This window comes from Lolium rigidum, chromosome 4 (assembly GCF_022539505.1).
Source record: "Lolium rigidum isolate FL_2022 chromosome 4, APGP_CSIRO_Lrig_0.1, whole genome shotgun sequence".
NCBI lineage: Eukaryota > Viridiplantae > Streptophyta > Magnoliopsida > Poales > Poaceae > Lolium > Lolium rigidum.
This window is the reverse complement of record NC_061511.1, coordinates 208,006,274-208,026,080: the sequence shown is the minus strand read 5'-3', so window position 1 is coordinate 208,026,080 and position 19,807 is coordinate 208,006,274. Positions and strand designations below refer to the sequence as shown.

Sequence of the window (19,807 nt, the reverse complement as noted above, 5' to 3'; positions counted from 1 at the left end):
CATGGCCTCAACGCAGGTGCTCTCACCCATTCGAAGATACTCATCGAATATATCCACAACCATTCCATATGAGAGCATGCGAATAGCCACGGAGCATTTTTGGTAGGAGGTAAAGCCTAGCGCACCTGTTGCATCGGGCCTGCATTGGAAGTAGGGGTCGTAGTTTCTGACGCCCCGTAGAATGACCAAGAACAGGTCCCTTGACATCCTGTATCGGCACCGGAACAGTCTTTCCGGGAAGATCGGATTGGTGAGGTGGAAGTAGTCCTTGTGGAGGCGGGCCTGCCCTTTCACTCTGTTGCGCGGCAGGTTTTTGGAGCGCCCCTTCACAGAGCCCCGGTGCTGCGTCCCCGGGTTAGAGGTGAACTCGTGGATCATGGAGGCCGCAGTAGTTGCCAATGTCTGCGTCGACTCATCGGACTCCTCGTCGGAAGAGGAGTCGACGACCTCCGCACGGAACTTGTCCAACATCTGCCACATGTCCATCTGCGTGGGTAGAAACTGCGGATCAATGGCCGCGCACAATAGCGTCGAAAACACGAGTAAGAAACCTACCAACGCAATTGACCGAACAGGTCGTGGGTGGCGCGGAAGGGCGGCGCAGCCGGGAGCGTTTCGCCTGAAAACAGCCGGCAGGTACGCGGCGGAGCCAAGCCCGAGTACGATCCTGCTCTCCCGCGCGGCGAGAATGGAGCCGACGGCGACTTATGCGGCGGGACGGCGGCGGGTGGGTTGGGGTGGTGGCGTCGCACTAGGGCAGCAAAGAGGGGGGAAAAGAAGCAAATCGAAGCGGTCGATTTCGCTGTCCCTAACATGCGAGACCGGGTAAGAAATGGAGAACGCTCCGCGCGATCGCCAAGCGTCCGCGGAGGGTTTGCGTCTCCGCGGACGCCCCGGTCACTTTGCGTCGCGCCGCTGGAGGTGGTGTCAGACGCATTTCCGGTCACGACGGACGAAAACGGTCGCTCAACGTCCGTTTGCGTCACGCCGCTGGAGATGCCCTAAGGGCCGCTGGAGCCACCCCAGGTGCAAACGGACGCGCGGACAAAAACGATCTGTCTCGCGTCCGCCGCACGAAAACGGATATTTCGGACGTCTGAAATGCGTCACGTCGCTGGAGATGCTCTAATAGGAAAAACAAAAATGTATACACGTGCCTCCGTTTTTTGTGAACAAGAGAGTACTTTTTTGAACAAATAAAACCAAAAGAGTACTCCTAGAAGAATTGTGGTTGGCAAAAGCGTGTCTGATGAAGGAGCAACAACCCTAGCCACGGCCCCACACGCGCGCCGGCCCACAGACACCACACCACGCCTATATAGACGACGACGACGCCACCTCTCTCTCTCCCTCCATCCTGCCGCGTACTCCTCCTCCCATCCCCCTCTGCTCCACCGCTCCAATCTCGCCCGCGCCCGCGCCCGCACGCCAGCGATCGTCTCGCCGCCATGACCCTCGCCGCGGCGGTAGCGGTGGAGCCGCCCGCGTTCGGGCCCGTCGAGACGGGACCGGTCGACTCGCCGCCGGCCGCGCTGGCGCCGCCGGAGCCGAGCCGCGGCGTGCACGGCGACGTCGACGCCGCGGAGGACGGCGGCGCGGCGCCGTCGGAGCGGCGGGCGTCGCGGTTCCGCCGGATCTGCGTCTACTGCGGCAGCGCCAAGGGCCGCAAGGCCAGCTACCAGGACGCCGCCGTCGAGCTCGGCAAGGAGCTGGTAAGATCGCAAACCCACCTCACCCGCTCGCGCGCTCGCGAGCTCGCTGCGTCCCGCAGCTCGCCGCCGTCACTCTCCTTCCCGAGGGGTTTCTCCGTCGCCCGCCTCGTCCACGGGAGTGAGGGTTTAGGTTCTTTGATTACTCCCTTACCGACAAAAAAGGTCGCCTTTCCCGTCCATTTCCTCGCCGATTCGGTCCTTCCCGTTCTCGTCTTCGGATCAATCTGGTGGAGGCGCCCGAACTCGATTTTGTTAATGGCGCCCGAACTCTTTTTGCAAGGTTCGCTAGTCCGGCACACGCGCGCCGCGGTGACCATGGGCAGCCGCCGGAGCATTCTTGCATGATCACGTGGCGAGCGCGCGCCAGAACAGGACGACGCCTTCCTCAGCCATCGCCTGTTGCCCAAAGGCGGGGCAAGGCCTTGCCATTTCTCCACCCTGGTCAATTTCCCTCTAGCTACCTTGGCATCATCCATCATCACACCGTGACCTCACTTGCTTGCCGAAACGCACAAACAATCGCCATGCTTGCTTGCTTGCCCAGACGCGCAAACATTTTGTCTTGCCTGCATGCGCCGAAAAATTCAATGCTGCTTGCTACCACACTCGAGCAAACAAACAGACTGGAATTTCCTGTCACTGCGTGTACTACACTAGTCTGTGTGCCTGACTGCTTCGTTGTGTTGTGCAGGTGGAGAGGGGCATAGACCTTGTCTACGGGGGCGGCTCCATCGGCCTCATGGGGCTCGTCTCCCACGCCGTCCACGACGGAGGCCGACATGTGATTGGGTATGTATGTGAGCATCGCCACCCCACACCCATCCCCTATCCATCGCCATCTCTGCCTGCATTGTCTCCCTACATGCCTCGTGCTTTTGTGGTGTTCTTTGCTCTGGGTGCTTTGCTCCCAGCCCCAGCACAGCAGAAGCTCAGCTGCGCCAAAAATGGCAGCCTTCGGGCTGCTGGGGGTCCGGGCTCCATTGCATGCCAGTTGGAGCAGGGCAGCCCATGCCGGTCGCGTTCGGTTTTTCACGGAAACGGAAGCTACTTTTCGTGTCCTTCTCAAAAGGGTAGTTGTTTCCATGCCTGCAATGGCCACCATGGGCAGGCACTCCTCAGCCCAGCTGCTGCAAGCTGTGCAAGGCAGTACTACTAGTGTTATTGCCTTTTAGTAGTTTAGATTATTTCTGCAGTGGTTACACTTATGATCCTTTCTTAGATCAAAATTATTGCTGCAGTAGTTGTATTATTATGCATTTATACCTGGAAATACTCCTACATTGTCTAGTTCTTCAAAGGCTGGATAGCTGTAGCTCTCTCTCTCTAGGCTTGCCAGTTTCTTTACATGGGGAAAGACCAACTTGCTGTTGCTACAGTGCTAGTTTGACTGCTTTGGACTGGAATTAATGTGGCTCTTTTGGTCCCCTTTTCTTTTCATCCAGGATCATCCCCAAGTCACTCATGCCCAGAGAGGTGAGTCAAACACTCCAATTCTAGTTTATGGAATCTTGACTGGGTGTGCAGAGAATTATTTTTATTCTCCATTCAGTATGATGCATTACCATATGAATCTAATGCTTAAAACAATTATATGAATCTGATATAGCTTCTTTCTTTTGCCATGTAGCTTGGCATTATATTTTAACATTATTTTTTTGGTGAAAACTGTGATTTATGCAACTAGCAATTACATATGGAATTTGCACTGATCTGGACAGTTAAGGAATGTTCATTATAACCATTTTAGTCAGATAACCAAATTTCTTTCATGAATTTGATGTCTGAGAAAAACATGATTATGATGTCGCATGGTAGTATTTTTTCCTTGTAGCTTGACAAAATGTATTAAAATTATTATTAGTACAACTAGTAACACCATATGGAATTTGCACTCTTCTTGTAACGGTTCAAAACACTATAGTAACTTGTAACCTTCTTAGGCAGATATTCATCTTTGTTACATGGATTGGCAATTTTCACCTTATTTTCAATATATGCAAGATGGCATGCACTTAGTCTAGGCTTTGACAGTTAAGATTGTTAATCATAACAAACTAAATAGATTACTACTTTTCAGTAGTCAATTTTATATATAGAATTATCTGAGGGTGCAGCTTATACTATTGGATGCTCGTTGCTTAGTTACTGTCCCTAATTCATACTTTTGTTTTCTAGGTAACTGGGGACCCTGTAGGGGAAGTTAGAGCTGTTTCTGGCATGCATGAGAGAAAGGCGGAAATGGCTCGCTATGCTGATGCTTTTATTGCTTTACCGGGTATAGTCCATTTTACTACAAGTGATAGAAATCTGAATATAATCACATTTTGTGCTGCAGCGCTTGATAATCCAACTGTATTGATAGGTGGCTATGGAACTTTGGAGGAGTTGCTTGAAGTTATCACGTGGGCACAATTAGGAATACATAAGAAGCCGGTAAACACTATCTTGTACTTGTTCCTTGTGCTTTTTCACACAAAAACTATACAGTCCCAATCATCTAGAAAGGGTATGTTTGTCTGTTTATTGTTTGTCAACCCACTTCATTTTAGTAGGTATGAACACATTCTTTGTTTATTATCATGTCGTTAGGGCCGTTATGATCTGATGCTGCCTCCTCTGTTCACATTTGAGCACGATCTTCACCCACATGGCGATAGATTATTGTAAACATGGTTTAGTCAAAGGAGTTGTCTGCATCACTGCCTTAGAATATTGCTGGAACTGAAGGGCATGCAATCAGCATTCTCCACTTTATTATTCGCATCTAGTAAGATAATCCCGCACACTATATGAATATTCCTGTACTGCTATCAGGATCAATGTTTGGGGATATGAAAAAGGCAGTGTGTGTCGTATGTGCAAGAAAATGTCTCTATGATGAATAATTGCTAAGTAATATGAAAAGCTGAATGCTTCAGGGGATATATAGAACAGTCAATTCTGCATCCATCTTCTGTCCTTCCTGTCACTATTATTGGATCTGCAGGCCTGTCAAATTGCTATTTATTTGCCTGTTGATATCAGATACGATTCTGCGGGTGCGAGTGGATCACTCAGTAATCAACGTTGTTGAATCATGATCTACATTTTTGTTTATCACTGTACTTATTCGTGGTGCCTGTTGCACAATTGAATACCAGGTCGGTCTACTGAACGTTGACGGGTTCTACGACCCTCTGCTGTCATTTATCGACTTGGCCGTCAGTGAAGGCTTCATCACTGAGGAGGCGAGACAGATCATCATCTCAGCTCCGACAGTCAAGGAACTAGTTATGAAGCTGGAGGTCAGATCCCAACTCTGTATTACTTAGTATCAGTTGAACACGACTTCGAAATTGGAGCTTCCTTTTCTCAATTCAATGGAAGCTGGCTGCATATTGTAGTTCATAGTATGACAGACTTCATTTATAACCTAAAACCTATAACAGTATCCATGTGTCCGTTTGCAGGATTATGTCCCTGAGTATAACATCGGCTTGGTCTGGGAGGACCAGACCCAGAAGCCAGGCAACAACCTGGTCCCAGAGCTGGAGACCGCGATCACTTCGTCCTGATCTACGATCTATATAGGACCAACATGCGCCGTGATAGCAGTGCAGAAAATATTTATAAGTCCTAACCAACCAAAGGGTAACAAGTTGCAGACTAGTTTGGGTGTTTTGTTTTGTTAGCGCTGATCTCTCATACGCTGTCACTGTGGATGATTGTTTCGGGTGGCAGCCATGATTAATTTAGTGGTAACTTCAACTTGTATGGATGGACAAGCAGCAAGCCTGTAGATCTTGCCGTGATCTTGGCATAACTATATATAAGTACATAGTTTATCATGGCCTTCTTCTTGTGTGCTTGTGCTGCTTTCTGTTAATCTTGTTTTGTGTTGCTGTTTGCCGCACAACAGTTTCCGAACATCTCTCCAGCTGGGATGTGATCCGACATCCAGGTCTTACAGTGGATCGAAGATCGTCAAAATTGTGCAGTACTGCTCAAGATGTTGTACCAAACCATGAAAATCTCTAGAGCAACTCTAGTCCCCCATACTACGCCCCAAAAGCATATGTAGTGTGCTGGATATGAAACCCCCAAAAGCCTATCTAGCGTGCAAAATGCATCTAGAAATGTATTTTTCTAGATGTGTTTTATTGAGAAGGTTTGGGCTTGTTTAATTCATAGTATAGAAAAAGTGGAGGAATAGAAAAAATTGAAGATCTGCAGCCTTGAATCCTATGGCAAAGAAGCCTATGAAAATTGGTTTAACTAGTTGTTTGATTGTTGTATAGGAAATCTATAGAAAATATCTATAGAGATTAAGTACATAGCATATCATAAACATATAAATTTTCCAAGAGATCTCCGTTGGATGTACATAGGAAATCGAGCGAGATAGGTTTAGAACTAGAGGTGCGCACGGTTAAAACCTGGTATGGCCCAAATCATTAGTGGCGTTGGATTATCAGGCCGCACTACCAATCTAAACATACTTGAGACACAAGTGACTTAGGCATCACTAGCTAGTCCCACAACCTAGTGCCATGCAAATTTTTCGACACGCCACCGGTAGTTATGGTCGGTGGCGTCACAATTTTTAGTACTAGATGATGTCCCGCGCGTTGCTGCGGGAAACCCATTAAACAATTTAGAGAAATGTTTGAATAAATAATAACCGATGTACATTTTCATTGAAGGAGGACATTTCAACACATGGCCAAAATTAATCATGAATTTTTTGTGTTGAAATCTCAAACACCAAACGGTAGTACATACAACAAACAGCTGCTTTGTTAGCATATTAGATGTGGCTAATACAGTTACACCGGGTAAGAAAGTTGTTTTGGTGTAGACTAACCCATGGAAACAAATCATGCAGTTGTTCACATGTGAATCAAACTAAAAAGTTGACGAAGCACCTTTACAATTTCGAATCCACCTATATCATCCAAAGTATCGAAGAAGCATATTGCAGCTATTCCAGGATAATCATTTCAGAAATAATAGGATTCAGTCTATATGCGTATCATTATTCAGAACTTTGTTTTAGCAATTGGACTCTGAACATGAATAAATCGAGGTGATATGCTTAGAAATCTCTAATCCTTACGCCAGTTCAATTCGATCATTTAAATTCTCTGAATGTGTGTATGTTTGCGTTAAAACCTGCACATATATTTGCAATAATATTCTACATAAACTACAAATAATTGGGAATAACTGTCATAATTCAACAGCAAATATTCAGTCAGTGTGTGTACGTTTGCGTTAAAACCTACACATGTATTTGCAATCATATTCTACATAAATTACAAATAATTGGGAATAACTGTCATAATTCAACAGCAAATATTCAGTCAATCCAAATTTATGTATTGAAATTTATAGGCTTATTTGTTGGCATGCCCACTTTGCAGAGAAGAATAGAACTTCGATGGTCTATATGAAAAAGTAAATATGGGTACCAAGTCAGCATATAAATACTTGAGACAACATAAGTGCCACGTACCGCGATTGTATTAAGATCCTACATATAAACATGGATTAGTGCTACTGAAGAGTTAAATCTGATGCTCTTGTCAAGTCCAAGAGGGTTAACATAATTAGCTTACTGGGATAGGATAAGCACATGAACATCAATCCTAGATGACTAAACTATAGATAATTGGTTTAAAATAAGGAAAACACATAAAAATAAGAGGAGTTGGTAAATAAAGCATGATGGGAGGCTTCTTGATATAGACCTTCCATACGCTGGATATATATTTGCTAATACATACCATGTATAAAAATGGGCCTCATTTGATCAACTGCATTGTCGTAACCTCAAGAAATAGCCTTGTGCCAAACTCAGTTGTGTCAATTCCAATAATCGGAAATTGGTTTATGCGCTCAAACATATTGTGCCAGTTGTCCGGAACTCGTCAAGAATACATGTAGCCCTTGTGTAAATCTAGCATTCAGGCACTGAGCCTCAAAACCAAAATCGGTCAAGCAAATTAGAACAGATATGAGTATCAGCAAAAAGGATTGTGCCTGAAAGATAACCAATAAAGGAGCCGCTGGGTTTCCTCTCCAAAGAATATCAAAAGCGGAGATTATAGAACAACACTGCATATACTTATCTGCAATACAGTAAGTAATCCATATGCAGATTTTCCACTCCTCGTCAGATCTAAAAAGGAAACAAACAACCAAGACCTGCAACAACAAAACCATATGCAGATTTATTGTGAAAAGCTCAAAGGGTAAGGCAGGGCTGGCCATTTTCACGGATGCAGGCAATGGTCCTGATCGGAACCAAGGAGCAGACGGGCATCAGATATAGATGGCAGCGGCAAGCTGAGACATAGAAGATGTTCCTGCTGCGGGTGAGAAGAGAAGAGGTCCAGCGCGAGATGTTCGTGTTCAGGATCCAGAGACATGAGACCAGGCATAGCATTGATCCCGCTGGAGGAGAGTACATGTAGGAGAATACGTAGGTGGCGCAGGAGAGGAGTGGATGAGCAGAACATGGCTTTATCGACCAGGAAGATAGCAATCAGACGGTCCATTTCCCCTGTACTCCATTTATTTGTTGTGGAGATCGTGGGGGGAGATGAAGAGGATTTCTCACCATAGTGTAGTAAAATCAAGCGGGCCTTCTAATTTGTTGCATGCATGTACTGGAAGTGGAGGAGCTCAAGAGAAAGAGAAATAATGGATGAGACTAAACGAACAGTTCCGTAGGTGTTACATTAAAAACCGTTATGACGGCCCAGACTCTAGACAAAACAAATGCATAAAAACTGAAGACTGGTAGATAAAGTGGCTTCACCAAATGGCAACAAATATGAACAAACATGATGATTTGGCATTCTAGGATTGGTCAAAGAAGCATGATGAGGTGGATACCTTGCATGTTGAGAGAAATACCCTTAGTGGGTTGCTCCTATTTAGTTATTATAGATGCCACGGTAGTTTGGGAAAATGCCAGTGGCGTGTATCAATAGTGGTTCGACACTAATAAGCGGTGTCCTATAGCACGAGGCTCTCGTGATGAAAAAATATCGTCCCAAAGCACAAATAGATGAGCAGACATGATGGTGCAAAAAATGTTTGACTCATTTTCCACGCAGTCTAAGAGCACGTCGATCGTTGTGTCACCCGAACGCTTTTGCCAAACCACCAACTACGGAAAGAAATAAACATTCGGTGCAAGGGATCCAAGATGCCTACACCTAATCATTCATCGAAATCGATAGCAAGATATTTGTTAAACCGTATTGCCTAGATATATCCATCATGATATTTATGGATTTCTCAAACAAAAATAAATTCACACCATATTTTATGCAGGTGTTGTAAATTGCATCGCTTTGATGAATTAACGATCTTTGTCAAGACACAATGTCACCTAAATAAGTAACCAATTTTTTCTTTGGAAATAAGGCATAAGTTCAACACACAATGAGTGTGTCATCAGAACTCAATAAAAACAACACGTGTTACTATAAATTGTTATATTCACTATATTAATTAGGTAACTAAGCTTGTAGTTATAATGATTTTTTTGTAAACAAATATAAAAATTTAGTATAAAATAATAAAATATAATTACCTATATTAAAGTTGAACCTGTCTCCTACAAGGAGAGGGCTTTGGCTAGTATTCACGCAATCTACCAATAATATCATTGTATGAACGGTGTCCAAAGTAAAGTGATGATAATTACTCATAAATTTTCATAGTAATTCTCTGACATTAATTACCCATCATTAAAACTTCGGTAGTGCGTAGTTCTTCGACAATATTTTTTAAGGAGTATACATTCGATGAATATCTCTAGCACTAGTTTCTCAACGACAGTTCTTTAACGAAAGTTGTCTTCTTCCATAGAAGCTCCAGAGTTCTCTTAGGTGATAAGGGTGGCCCGATCTTCTCAGTAAGCAATGGTGGTGATGATGTTCACGGGGTGATAGCAGCGGAGAAACACGACGATGTAGTGGATGATAACTTGTATGACGCAACGAGATCTCTCGATTGGTCCCTGTCGCCAGATGCAACAGCTCTCAACCCTGCAAGATATTCGCAACTCCACACACTTGCGCACGTAGCCGCCGACCACGAAGCGGTAAGTTGCAATCGTCTAATTCCCAATGGAACAACAGATCACACAAGACTTAAACATGATCTACACAATATCCAAGCAATATGGTGTAGGGAATTCAATAGTTTTGCATAGCAAACAACTAAGAACTAGGGTTTATCTTAAACGTGGTCTAAAGCAGCTAGGGGGTCGTCCAAGGCACTTATATAGGCGTCCGGGACGAGTTCTGGTCGAAAAATACAAGTAAAACCGACCCAGAATAGATCTGGTCGAGACAGACTCGGACTGGTCCGGTCTGGAATCCGGTCGACCGGGCTGTGGACCGGCCGGTCCGGTCGGTGGTCCGGTCAACCGGTCGGCAACCGGGAAACTGCGAAGTTTCCGGTTTCTGACCGGTACGATGCACTCCCTCCGGTTGGCGGCCGGTTGGCGGCCGGTCGACCGGGCCAGGGACCGGGCGGCCCGGCGTGGGGGCCGGTCTGACCGAGCGCTGGACCGGCCTGGACTTCTTCTTCTCCTCTCGCGCATTCCTCCCGCTCCTCCCTCGCGCGTCCATGAGATATCTTCGTGTCCAGCTCCTTGTCCAGCTTCACGTCCATCTTCACGTCCAGCTCCTCCTCTCCTCCTCGTGCGATGCTTGTCTCCTCTTCATACCTGATGATACATAAATAATAGGACTTAGGTAGTATAAAGTTCTCATCAATCAAGGTATCGTTTAGGAACAAGTTCACATGTTGTTTAAGTAGCTTCGCACGAGCTCGTGTCATTGGTCCAATCCTGACTTCATTGGACTTGGGTTTCACAACAGGTTCATCTTCAGTTGGTAGTGACGGAGGTAGTAGTGAGGCAGGGATGTCCTCATTATCTCCCCCCCCTTCAAAAGGCGTCGACCCCGACGCTCCAAGGTCTTCTCCGTCATATGGTGTCAAATCAGCAACATTGAAAGAATTACTGACACCAAACTTATCCTCTGGAAGATCTATCGAGTATGCATTATCATTGATCTTGGCAAGCACTTTGTAAGGACCAGCACCACGAGGCTTCAACTTAGACTTCCTCAGCTTCGGGAACCTATCCTTGCGAAAATGTACCCAGACCAAATCACCAGGCTTGAACAACATCTACTTGCGCTTTTTATTCATCCTTGCAGCATTACTCTTGCCTTTCTTCTCAATCAAATCTTTAGTCTTTACATGAATCTTCTTCACAAAATCTGCCCTCTTTGATGCCTCCATATTAACTCTCTCATGTATGGGCAAAGGCAACAAGTCAAGTGGAGTAATGGGTTTGAAACCATACACCACCTTAAAAGGACATAGCTCCGTGGTAGAATGTACCGCCCTGTTGTAAGCAAACTCCACATGCGGCAAACACTCTTCCCACTCCTTCAGGTTCTTCTTGATCATGGATCTCAACAGTTGTGACAATGTTCTATTCACCACTTCAGTTTGACCATCAGTTTGGGGATGACAAGTAGTGTTGAACAGCAGCTTCGTCCCCAGCTTTCTCCAAAGCGTCTTCCAGAAGTAGCTCATAAACTTCACGTCACGATCAGAAACAATAGTCTTAGGAACTCCATGTAGACGTACAATCTCCCTGAAAAACAGGTTAGCAATATGCGACGCATCGTCGCTCTTGTGGCAGGCAATAAAGTGGGACATCTTAGAAAATCTATCCACTACCACAAATATAGAATCATGGCCTCTCTTAGTACGCGGCAAACCCAACACAAAATCCATACTAATATCCTCCCATGGTGTAGTAGGTGCCGGTAAAGGAGTATACAAACCGTGAGGCTTCAGCTTGGACTTGGATTTGTTGCAAGTAATGCATCTCCTCACATATCTATCCACGTCCCGCCTCATCTTTGGCCAATAAAAGTGGTCAGCTAGCATGAGTAGCGTCTTCTCACGCCCAAAGTGACCCATCAAACCTCCAGCATGTGATTCCTGCAATAAGAGCAAACGCACAGACGATTCTGGAACACATAGTTTGTTAGCTCTAAACAAGAACCCATCATGTATGTGATATTTTTTCCATGCTTTACCAAGAGCACATAAGCGATATGGTTCAGCAAAATCATGATCAGTAGCATACAAATCACATAGTATCTCTAAACCAGGAATTTTAACATCAAGTTGAGTTAATAGCATATTCTTCCTAGATAGAGCATCAGCCAACAATATTATCTTTTCCCTTCTTATGCTTAATAATATATGGAAAAGACTCAATGAACTCAACCCACTTAGCTAGACGCTTATGCAAAGTAGATTGGGCTTTCAGGTATTTTAAAGCTTCATGATCAGAATGTATGATAAATTCTTTTGGCCACAAGTAATGTTGCCAAACCTCAAGAACTCTAATTAAAGCATACAATTCTTTATCATATATAGGATAGTTCAACTTAGCACCGAGAAAGTTTCTCAGAAAAATATGCAATTGGGCGACCCTCTTGCATCAACACACCACCAATTCCAATACCACTAGCATCACATTCTATCTCAAATTGCTTATTGAAATCAGGAAGTGCAAGCAACGATGCAGAAGTTAACAATCTCTTAAGTTCATCAAAAGCATGATCTTGGGCTGCGCCCCACTAAAAAACAACACCCTTTTTAGTTAAATCATTCAAAGGTGCAGCAATAGTACTAAAGTTGGGCACAAATCTGCGATAAAACCCAGCTAGACCATGGAAACTTCTTACTTGACTCACATTCATGGGAGTAGGCCAATTTTCAATAGCTTCAATTTTAGACACATCTACTTCTACTCCATGCTTAGAGACAACATAAGCCAGAAATATGACCTTATCTTTGCAAAATGTGCACTTCTCAAGATTACCATAGAGTTGATTATCACGCAACACTTGCAAAACATGTCGAATATGTATAGTATGATCAGATTCATTGCGGCTGTAGATTAATATGTCATCAAAATACACAACCACAAACTTGCAAATAAATTCACGCAAAACATGGTTCATCAGTCTCATGAAAGTGCTAGGTGCATTAGTTAACCCAAAAGGCATTACTAACCACTCATATAAACCAAATTTTGTTTTAAAGGCTGTTTTCCACTCATCCCCTTCTTTCATCCTAATTTGATGATAACCACTACGCAAATAAATTTTAGAGAACACAGCAGCACCACTCAATTCATCTAACATATCCTCTAAACGGGGAATAGGATGACGATATCGAATAGTAATGTTGTTTATAGCTCTACAATCTACGCACATACGCCAAGTACCATCTTTCTTAGGAACTAGAATAACAGGAACAACACAAGGACTAAGGCTTATACGGATATAACCTTTGTCGAGTAGCGCTTGTACTTGCTTCTGTATCTCCTTCGTCTCTTCGGGATTAGTGCGATATGGCGCCCTATTGGGCAGCGAAGCTCCGGGAATCAAGTCAATTTGATGCTCAATACCTCGCAATGGTGGTAGTCCTGCAGGTACCTCCTCCGGAAACACGTCGCCAAATTCCTGCAAAACATTAGAAACACCAAGAGGAAGAGGGGTCATGTCGTTAGTAACCAAGACCGTACCCCTGTACAAAAGCACAAGAGGCATGACCGTAGGATCCGCATTAAATTCTCTCATATTTTCTTTGGTGGCTAATGAAACTAAGGAATTCACTCTCTCACTTTTCGTTATATCACTCACGACATTACAATTCTCTCGCCTATCTAGAGGTGCATCCTCCAAATTCACTTCAATCTTCTGACGAGACTCATTGACAATTTGTTGTGGTGACATAGGTCTGTAAGTTAATTTTCTTGCCCTTGTACTCCAAGTGATATGTATTGGCTCGGCCATTGTGTTGCACGTAACGGTCATAGAGCCAAGGCCGACCCAATAAGAGATGACAAACCGTCATAGGAACCACATCAAAATCAATGCAATCCTTATACGGTCCAATCTCAAACTCAACACGCACCATGTGGCTTACCTTCATCTCACCATTGTCGCTCAACCACCGAATATAATATGGATGCGGGTGCGGTAGGTACTTCAACTTCAGCTTGGTACATAACTCCTTGCTTGCTAAATTGCGGCAACTCCCGCCATCAATAATGACCTTGCAAGCCTTGTCAGGACCAACTAAAGCTTTGGTTTGGAACAAATTGCAGCGCTGAGTAGATGCACTAGGCAACACATTAAGAGCACGCTGCGACACAACAATGGTACGAGCATCAGAAGGATAGGCATCTTCACCATCATTGTCATAGTCATCATCGTCTGGAGCATTTGGATCAACATCATCTCCAGTCTCATACTCATTGTCCTCATTGATAATCATGACTTTGCGGTTAGGACAATCTCTCTTGAAGTGACCCTTGCCACCACATGTATGGCAAAGCATATCGCGGTTGCGCGCTGTAGACATGCTAGAACCACTCGTACTTCCAGCAGATTCAGACTTCTTTGCATTAGACATATTGGAGACCGGTTTGCTAGGCGTAATGGGGTAAGGAACGGAGCGCGTCGAAGGCGCCGACGCTGTAGAAGGCGCACGAGGTGTAAAACGCCCAGCTCCCGTTGTACGTCCCTTAACCTTTGCTTCTTCAGCCAACTGTGATTCAGCTTCTCTTGCATGATGTAACAATTGATTCATATTGGTGTAAGTGTAATGACGAACAATGCCTTTAACATCATACTTCAATCCATTGAGAAAACGCTGCATTGTCATCTCTAGAGACTCACGGACACGACCACGCTGCATAAGCATCTCCATCTCCATGTAGTACTCATCAACAGTCTTCACACCTTGCCTCAATAGTGTTAGCTTATCAAATATATTCCGCATGTAATTTGTAGGCACAAAACGAGAAGTCATAACCTCCTTCATAGCACGCCATGTACGGATAGGTTGTGCACTGATACGTCTCCGACGTATCGATAATTTCTTATGTTCCATGCCACATTATTGATGATATCTACATGTTTTATGCACACTTTATGTCATATTCGTGCATTTTCTGGAACTAACCTATTAACAAGATGCCGAAGAGCCAGTTGCTATTTTCTGCTGTTTTTGGTTTCAGAAATCCTAGTAACGAAATATTCTCAGAATTGGACGAAATCAACGCCCAGGGTCCTATTTTGCCACGAAGCTTCCGGAAGACCGAAGAGGAGTCGAAGTGGGGCCACGAGGCGCCGCCACCATAGGGTGGCGCGGCCAAGGCCCTGGCCGCGCCGACCTATGGTGTTGGGCCCTCGTGTGGCCCCCCACGTTGCCCTTCCGCCTACTTAAAGCCTCCGTCACGAAAACCCCAAAAGGAAGAACCACGATACGGAAAACCTTCCAGAGACGCCGCCGCCGCCAATCCCATCTCGGGGGATTCTGGAGATCTCCTCCGGCAGCCTGCCGGAGAGGGGATTCATCTCCCGGAGGACTCTTCACCGCCATGGTCGCCTCCGGAGTGATGAGTGAGTAGTTCACCCCTGGACTATGGGTCCATAGCAGTAGCTAGATGGTTGTCTTCTCCTCATTGTGCTTCATTGTTGGATCTTGTGAGCTGCCTAACATGATCAAGATCATCTATCCGTAATGCTATATGTTGTGTTTGTCGGGATCCGATGGATAGAGAATACCATGTTATGTTAATTATCAAGTTATTACCTATGTGTTGTTTATGATCTTGCATGCTCTCCGTTATTAGTAGAGGCTCTGGCCAAGTTTTTGCTCTTAACTCCAAGAGGGAGTATTTATGCTCGATAGTGGGTTCATGCCTCCATTGATACCGGGACGAGTGATGAAAAGTTCTAAGGTTGTGTTGTGCTGTTGCCACTAGGGATAAAACATTGATGCTATGTCTAAGGATGTAGTTGTTGATTACATTACGCACCATACTTAATGCAATTGTCTCGTTGCTTTGCAACTTAATACTGGAGGGGGTTCGGATGATAACCTGAAGGTGGACTTTTTAGGCATAGATGCAGTTGGATGGCGGTCTATGTACTTTGTCGTAATGCCCAATTAAATCTCACTCTACTTATCATGACATGTATGTGCATTGTTATGCCCTCTCTATTTGTCAATTGCCCGACTGTAATTTGTTCACCCAACATGCTTTTATCTTATGGGAGAGACACCTCTAGTGAACTGTGGACCCCGGTCCATTCTTTTATACTCGAAATACAAATCTGTCTGCAATACTTGTTCTTTACTTGTTTTCTTGCAAACAATCATCTTCCACACAATACGGTTAATCCTTTGTTACAGCAAGCCGGTGAGATTGACAACCTCACTGTTTCGTTGGGGCAAAGTACTTTGGTTGTGTTGTGCAGGTTCCACGTTGGCGCCGGAATCCCTGGTGTTGCGCCGCACTACACCCCGCCGCCATCAACCTTCAACGTGCTTCTTGGCTCCTCCTGGTTCGATAAACCTTGGTTTCTTTCTGAGGGAAAACTTGCTGCTGTGCGCATCATACCTTCCTCTTGGGGTTCCCAACGAACGTGTGAATTACACGCCATCAAGCATATTTTCCGGCGCCGTTGCCGGGGAGATCAAGACACGCTGCAAGGGGAGTCTCCACTTCCCAATCTCTTTACTTTGTTTTTGTCTTGCTTTATTTTATTTACTACTTTGTTTGCTGCATTATATCAAAACACAAAAAAATTAGTTGCTAGTTTTACTTTATTTACTATCTTGTTTGCTGTATCAAAAACACAAAAAAATTAGTTACTTGCATTTACTTTATCTAGTTTGTTTTATTTACTACTGCTAAAATGGCCACCCCTGAAAATACTAAGTTGTGTGACTTCACTAGCACAAATAATAATGATTTCCTATGCACACCTATTGCTCCACCTGCTACTACAACAGAATTCTTTGAAATTAAACCTGCTTTACTGAATCTTGTTATGCGAGAGCAATTTTCTGGTGTTAGTTCTGATGATGCTGCTGCCCATCTCAATAATTTTGTTGAATTGTATGAAATGCGAAAGTATAAAGATGTAGATGGTGACATTATAAAATTAAAATTGTTTCCTTTCTCATTAAGAGGAAGAGCTAAAGATTGGTTGCTATCTCTCGCCTAAGAATAGTATTGATTCCTGGACTAAATGCAAGGATGCTTTTATTGGTAGATATTATCCCCCTGCTAAAATTATATCTTTGAGGAGTAGCATAATGAATTTTAAACAATTGGATAATGAACATGTTGCTCAAGCTTGGGAAAGAATGAAATCTTTGGTTAAAAATTGCCCAACCCATGGACTCGACTACTTGGATGATCATCCAAACCTTCTATGCAGGACTAAATTTTTCTTCGCGGAATTTATTGGATTCAGCTGCTGGAGGTACCTTTATGTCCATCACTCTTGGTGAAGCAACAAAGCTCCTTGATAATATGATGGTTAATTACTCTGAATGGCACACGGAAAGAGCTCCACAAGGTAAGAAGGTAAATTCTGTTGAAGAAACCTCTTCCTTGAGTGATAAGATTGATGCTATTATGTCTATGCTTGTGAATGATAGGATTAATGTTGATCCTAATAATGTTCCGTTAGCTTCATTGGTTGCCCAAGAAGAACATGTTGATGTAAACTTCATTAAAAATAATAATTTCAACAACAATGCTTATCGGAACAATTCTAGTAATAACTATAGGCCATATCCTTATAATAATGGTAACGTTTATGCTAATTGTTATGGGAATTTTTACAATAATAATAGGAATACACCCCCTGGACTTGAAGCTATGCTAAAAGAATTTATTAGTACACAAACTGCCTTTAACAAATCTGTTGAGGAAAAGCTCAATAAAATTGATATTCTCGCTTCTAAGGTTGATAGTCTTGCCTCTGATGTTGATCTTTTGAAATTGAAAGTTATACCTAATAGGGATATTGAAAATAAAATTGTTACTACAGCAAATGCCATCCAAGTTATAATTAATGAGAATATAAGATTAATGGCTGAACTGCGTGCTAGGTGGGATAGAGAAGAAAATGAAAAACTAGCTAAAGAGAAAAATGTAGCTAAAGTTTGGACTATTACCACCACTAGCAATGCTAATGATTCACATGTTGCTGCACCTCCTACTATTAATGGTAAAATAATTGGTGTTGGCAATGTTTCTACTCCTAGTACAAAGCGCGCAAAATTACCTGAAACTGCTAAAACCAGCTGAAACTGCTCGTGATAAAACTGCTGAAATTTTTTCCAACCTTGGGGATGATAATCCCATTGCTTTAGATTGTAATGATTTAGATTTTGATGATTGCCACATCTCTGAAGTTATAAAGTTCTTACAAAAACTTGCTAAGAGTCCCAACGCTAGCGCTGTAAACTTGGCTTTCACAAAACGTATTACAAATGCTCTCATAAAAGCTAGAGAAGAGAAACTAAAACTTGAAACTTCTATTCCTAGAAAGCTAGAGGATGGTTGGGAGCCCATCATTAAAATGAGAGTCAAAGATTTTGATTGTAATGCTTTATGTGATCTTGGTGCAAGTATTTCTGTTATGCCTAAGAAAGTCTATGATATGCTTGACTTACCACCATTGAAAAACTGTTATCTGGATGTTAATCTTGCTGATAATGCTAAAAAGAAACCTTTGGGGAGAGTTGATAATGTTCATATTATGGTTAACAATAACCTTGTCCCCGTTGATTTTGTTGTCTTGGATATTGAATGCAATGCATCTTGCCCCATTATATTGGGAAGACCTTTTCTTCGAACCGTTGGTGCTACTATTGATATGAAGGAAGGTAATATTAAATATCAATTTCCTCTCAAGAAAGGTATGGAACACTTCCCTAGAAAGAGAATGAAGTTACCTTATGATTCTATTATTAGAACAAATTATGATGTTGATGCTTCGTCTCTTGATGTTACTTGATTTACACTTTCTGCGCCTAGCTGAAAGGCGTTAAAGAAAAGCGCTTATGGGAGACAACACATGTTTTTACTACAGTACTTTGTTTTATATTTGAGTCTTGGAAGTTGTTTACTACTGTAGCAACCTCTCCTTATCTTAGTTTTATGTTTTGTTGTGCCAAGTAAAGTCTTTGATAGTAAAGTAAATACTAGATTTGGATTACTGCGTAGAAACAGATTTCTTTGCTGTCACGAATCTGGGTCTAATTCTCTGTAGATAACTCAGAAAATTAAGCCAATTTACGTGAGTGATCCTCAGATATGTACACAACTTTCATTCAATTTGGGCATTTTCATTTGAGCAAGTCTGGTGCCCTAATAAAATCCATCTTTACGGACAGTTCTGTTTTGACAGATTCTGCCTTTTATTTCGCATTGCCTCTTTTGCTATGTTGGATGAATTTCTTTGATCCATTAATGTCCAGTAGCTTTATGCAATGTCCAGAAGTGTTAAGAATGATTGTGTCACCTCTGAACATGTTAGTTTTTATTGTGCACTAACCCTCTAATGAGTTGTTTCGAGTTTGGTGTGGAGGAAGTTTTCAAGGATCAAGAGAGGAGTATGATACAATATGATCAAGGAGAGTGAAAGCTCTAAGCTTGGGGATGCCCCGGTGGTTCACCCCTGCATATTCTAAGAAGACTCAAGCGTCTAAGCTTGGGGATGCCCAAGGCATCCCCTTCTTCATCGACAACATTATCAGGTTCCTCCCCCGAAACTATATTTTTATTCCGTCACATCTTATGCACTTTGCTTGGAGCGTCGGTTTGTTTTTGTTTTGTTTGAATAAAATGGATCCTAGCATTCACTTTGTGGGAGAGAGACACGCTCCGCTGTAGCATATGGACAAGTATGTCCTTAGGCTCTACTCATAGTATTCATGGCGAAGTTTCTTCTTCGTTAAATTGTTATATGGTTGGAATTGGAAAATGCTACATGTAGTAACTCTAAAATGTCTTGGATAATTTGATACTTGGAAATTGTTGTGCTCATGATTAAGCTCTTGCATCATATACTTTGCACCCATTAATGAAGAAACACTTAGAGCTTGCTAATTTGGTTTGCATATTTGGTTTCTCTAGAGTCTAGATAACATCTAGTATTGAGTTTTGAACAACAAGGAAGACG

At 43.3% G+C, this 19,807-nt stretch overlaps 1 protein-coding gene across 1 annotated transcript; it reads left to right on the top strand.

Annotated features, from left to right (window-relative positions):
• The first annotated feature begins 1,448 nt into the window (after positions 1-1,448).
• On the top strand, positions 1,449-5,498 carry LOC124648117 (cytokinin riboside 5'-monophosphate phosphoribohydrolase LOG-like). The gene is made up of 7 exons (XM_047187934.1): positions 1,449-1,712; positions 2,404-2,501; positions 3,155-3,185; positions 3,888-3,987; positions 4,075-4,145; positions 4,853-4,996; positions 5,162-5,498. Exons 1-7 carry the CDS (start codon positions 1,449-1,451, stop codon positions 5,264-5,266), a joined length of 813 nt encoding a protein of 270 aa, XP_047043890.1. The 3' UTR covers positions 5,267-5,498.
• The last annotated feature ends 14,309 nt before the right edge of the window (positions 5,499-19,807 follow it).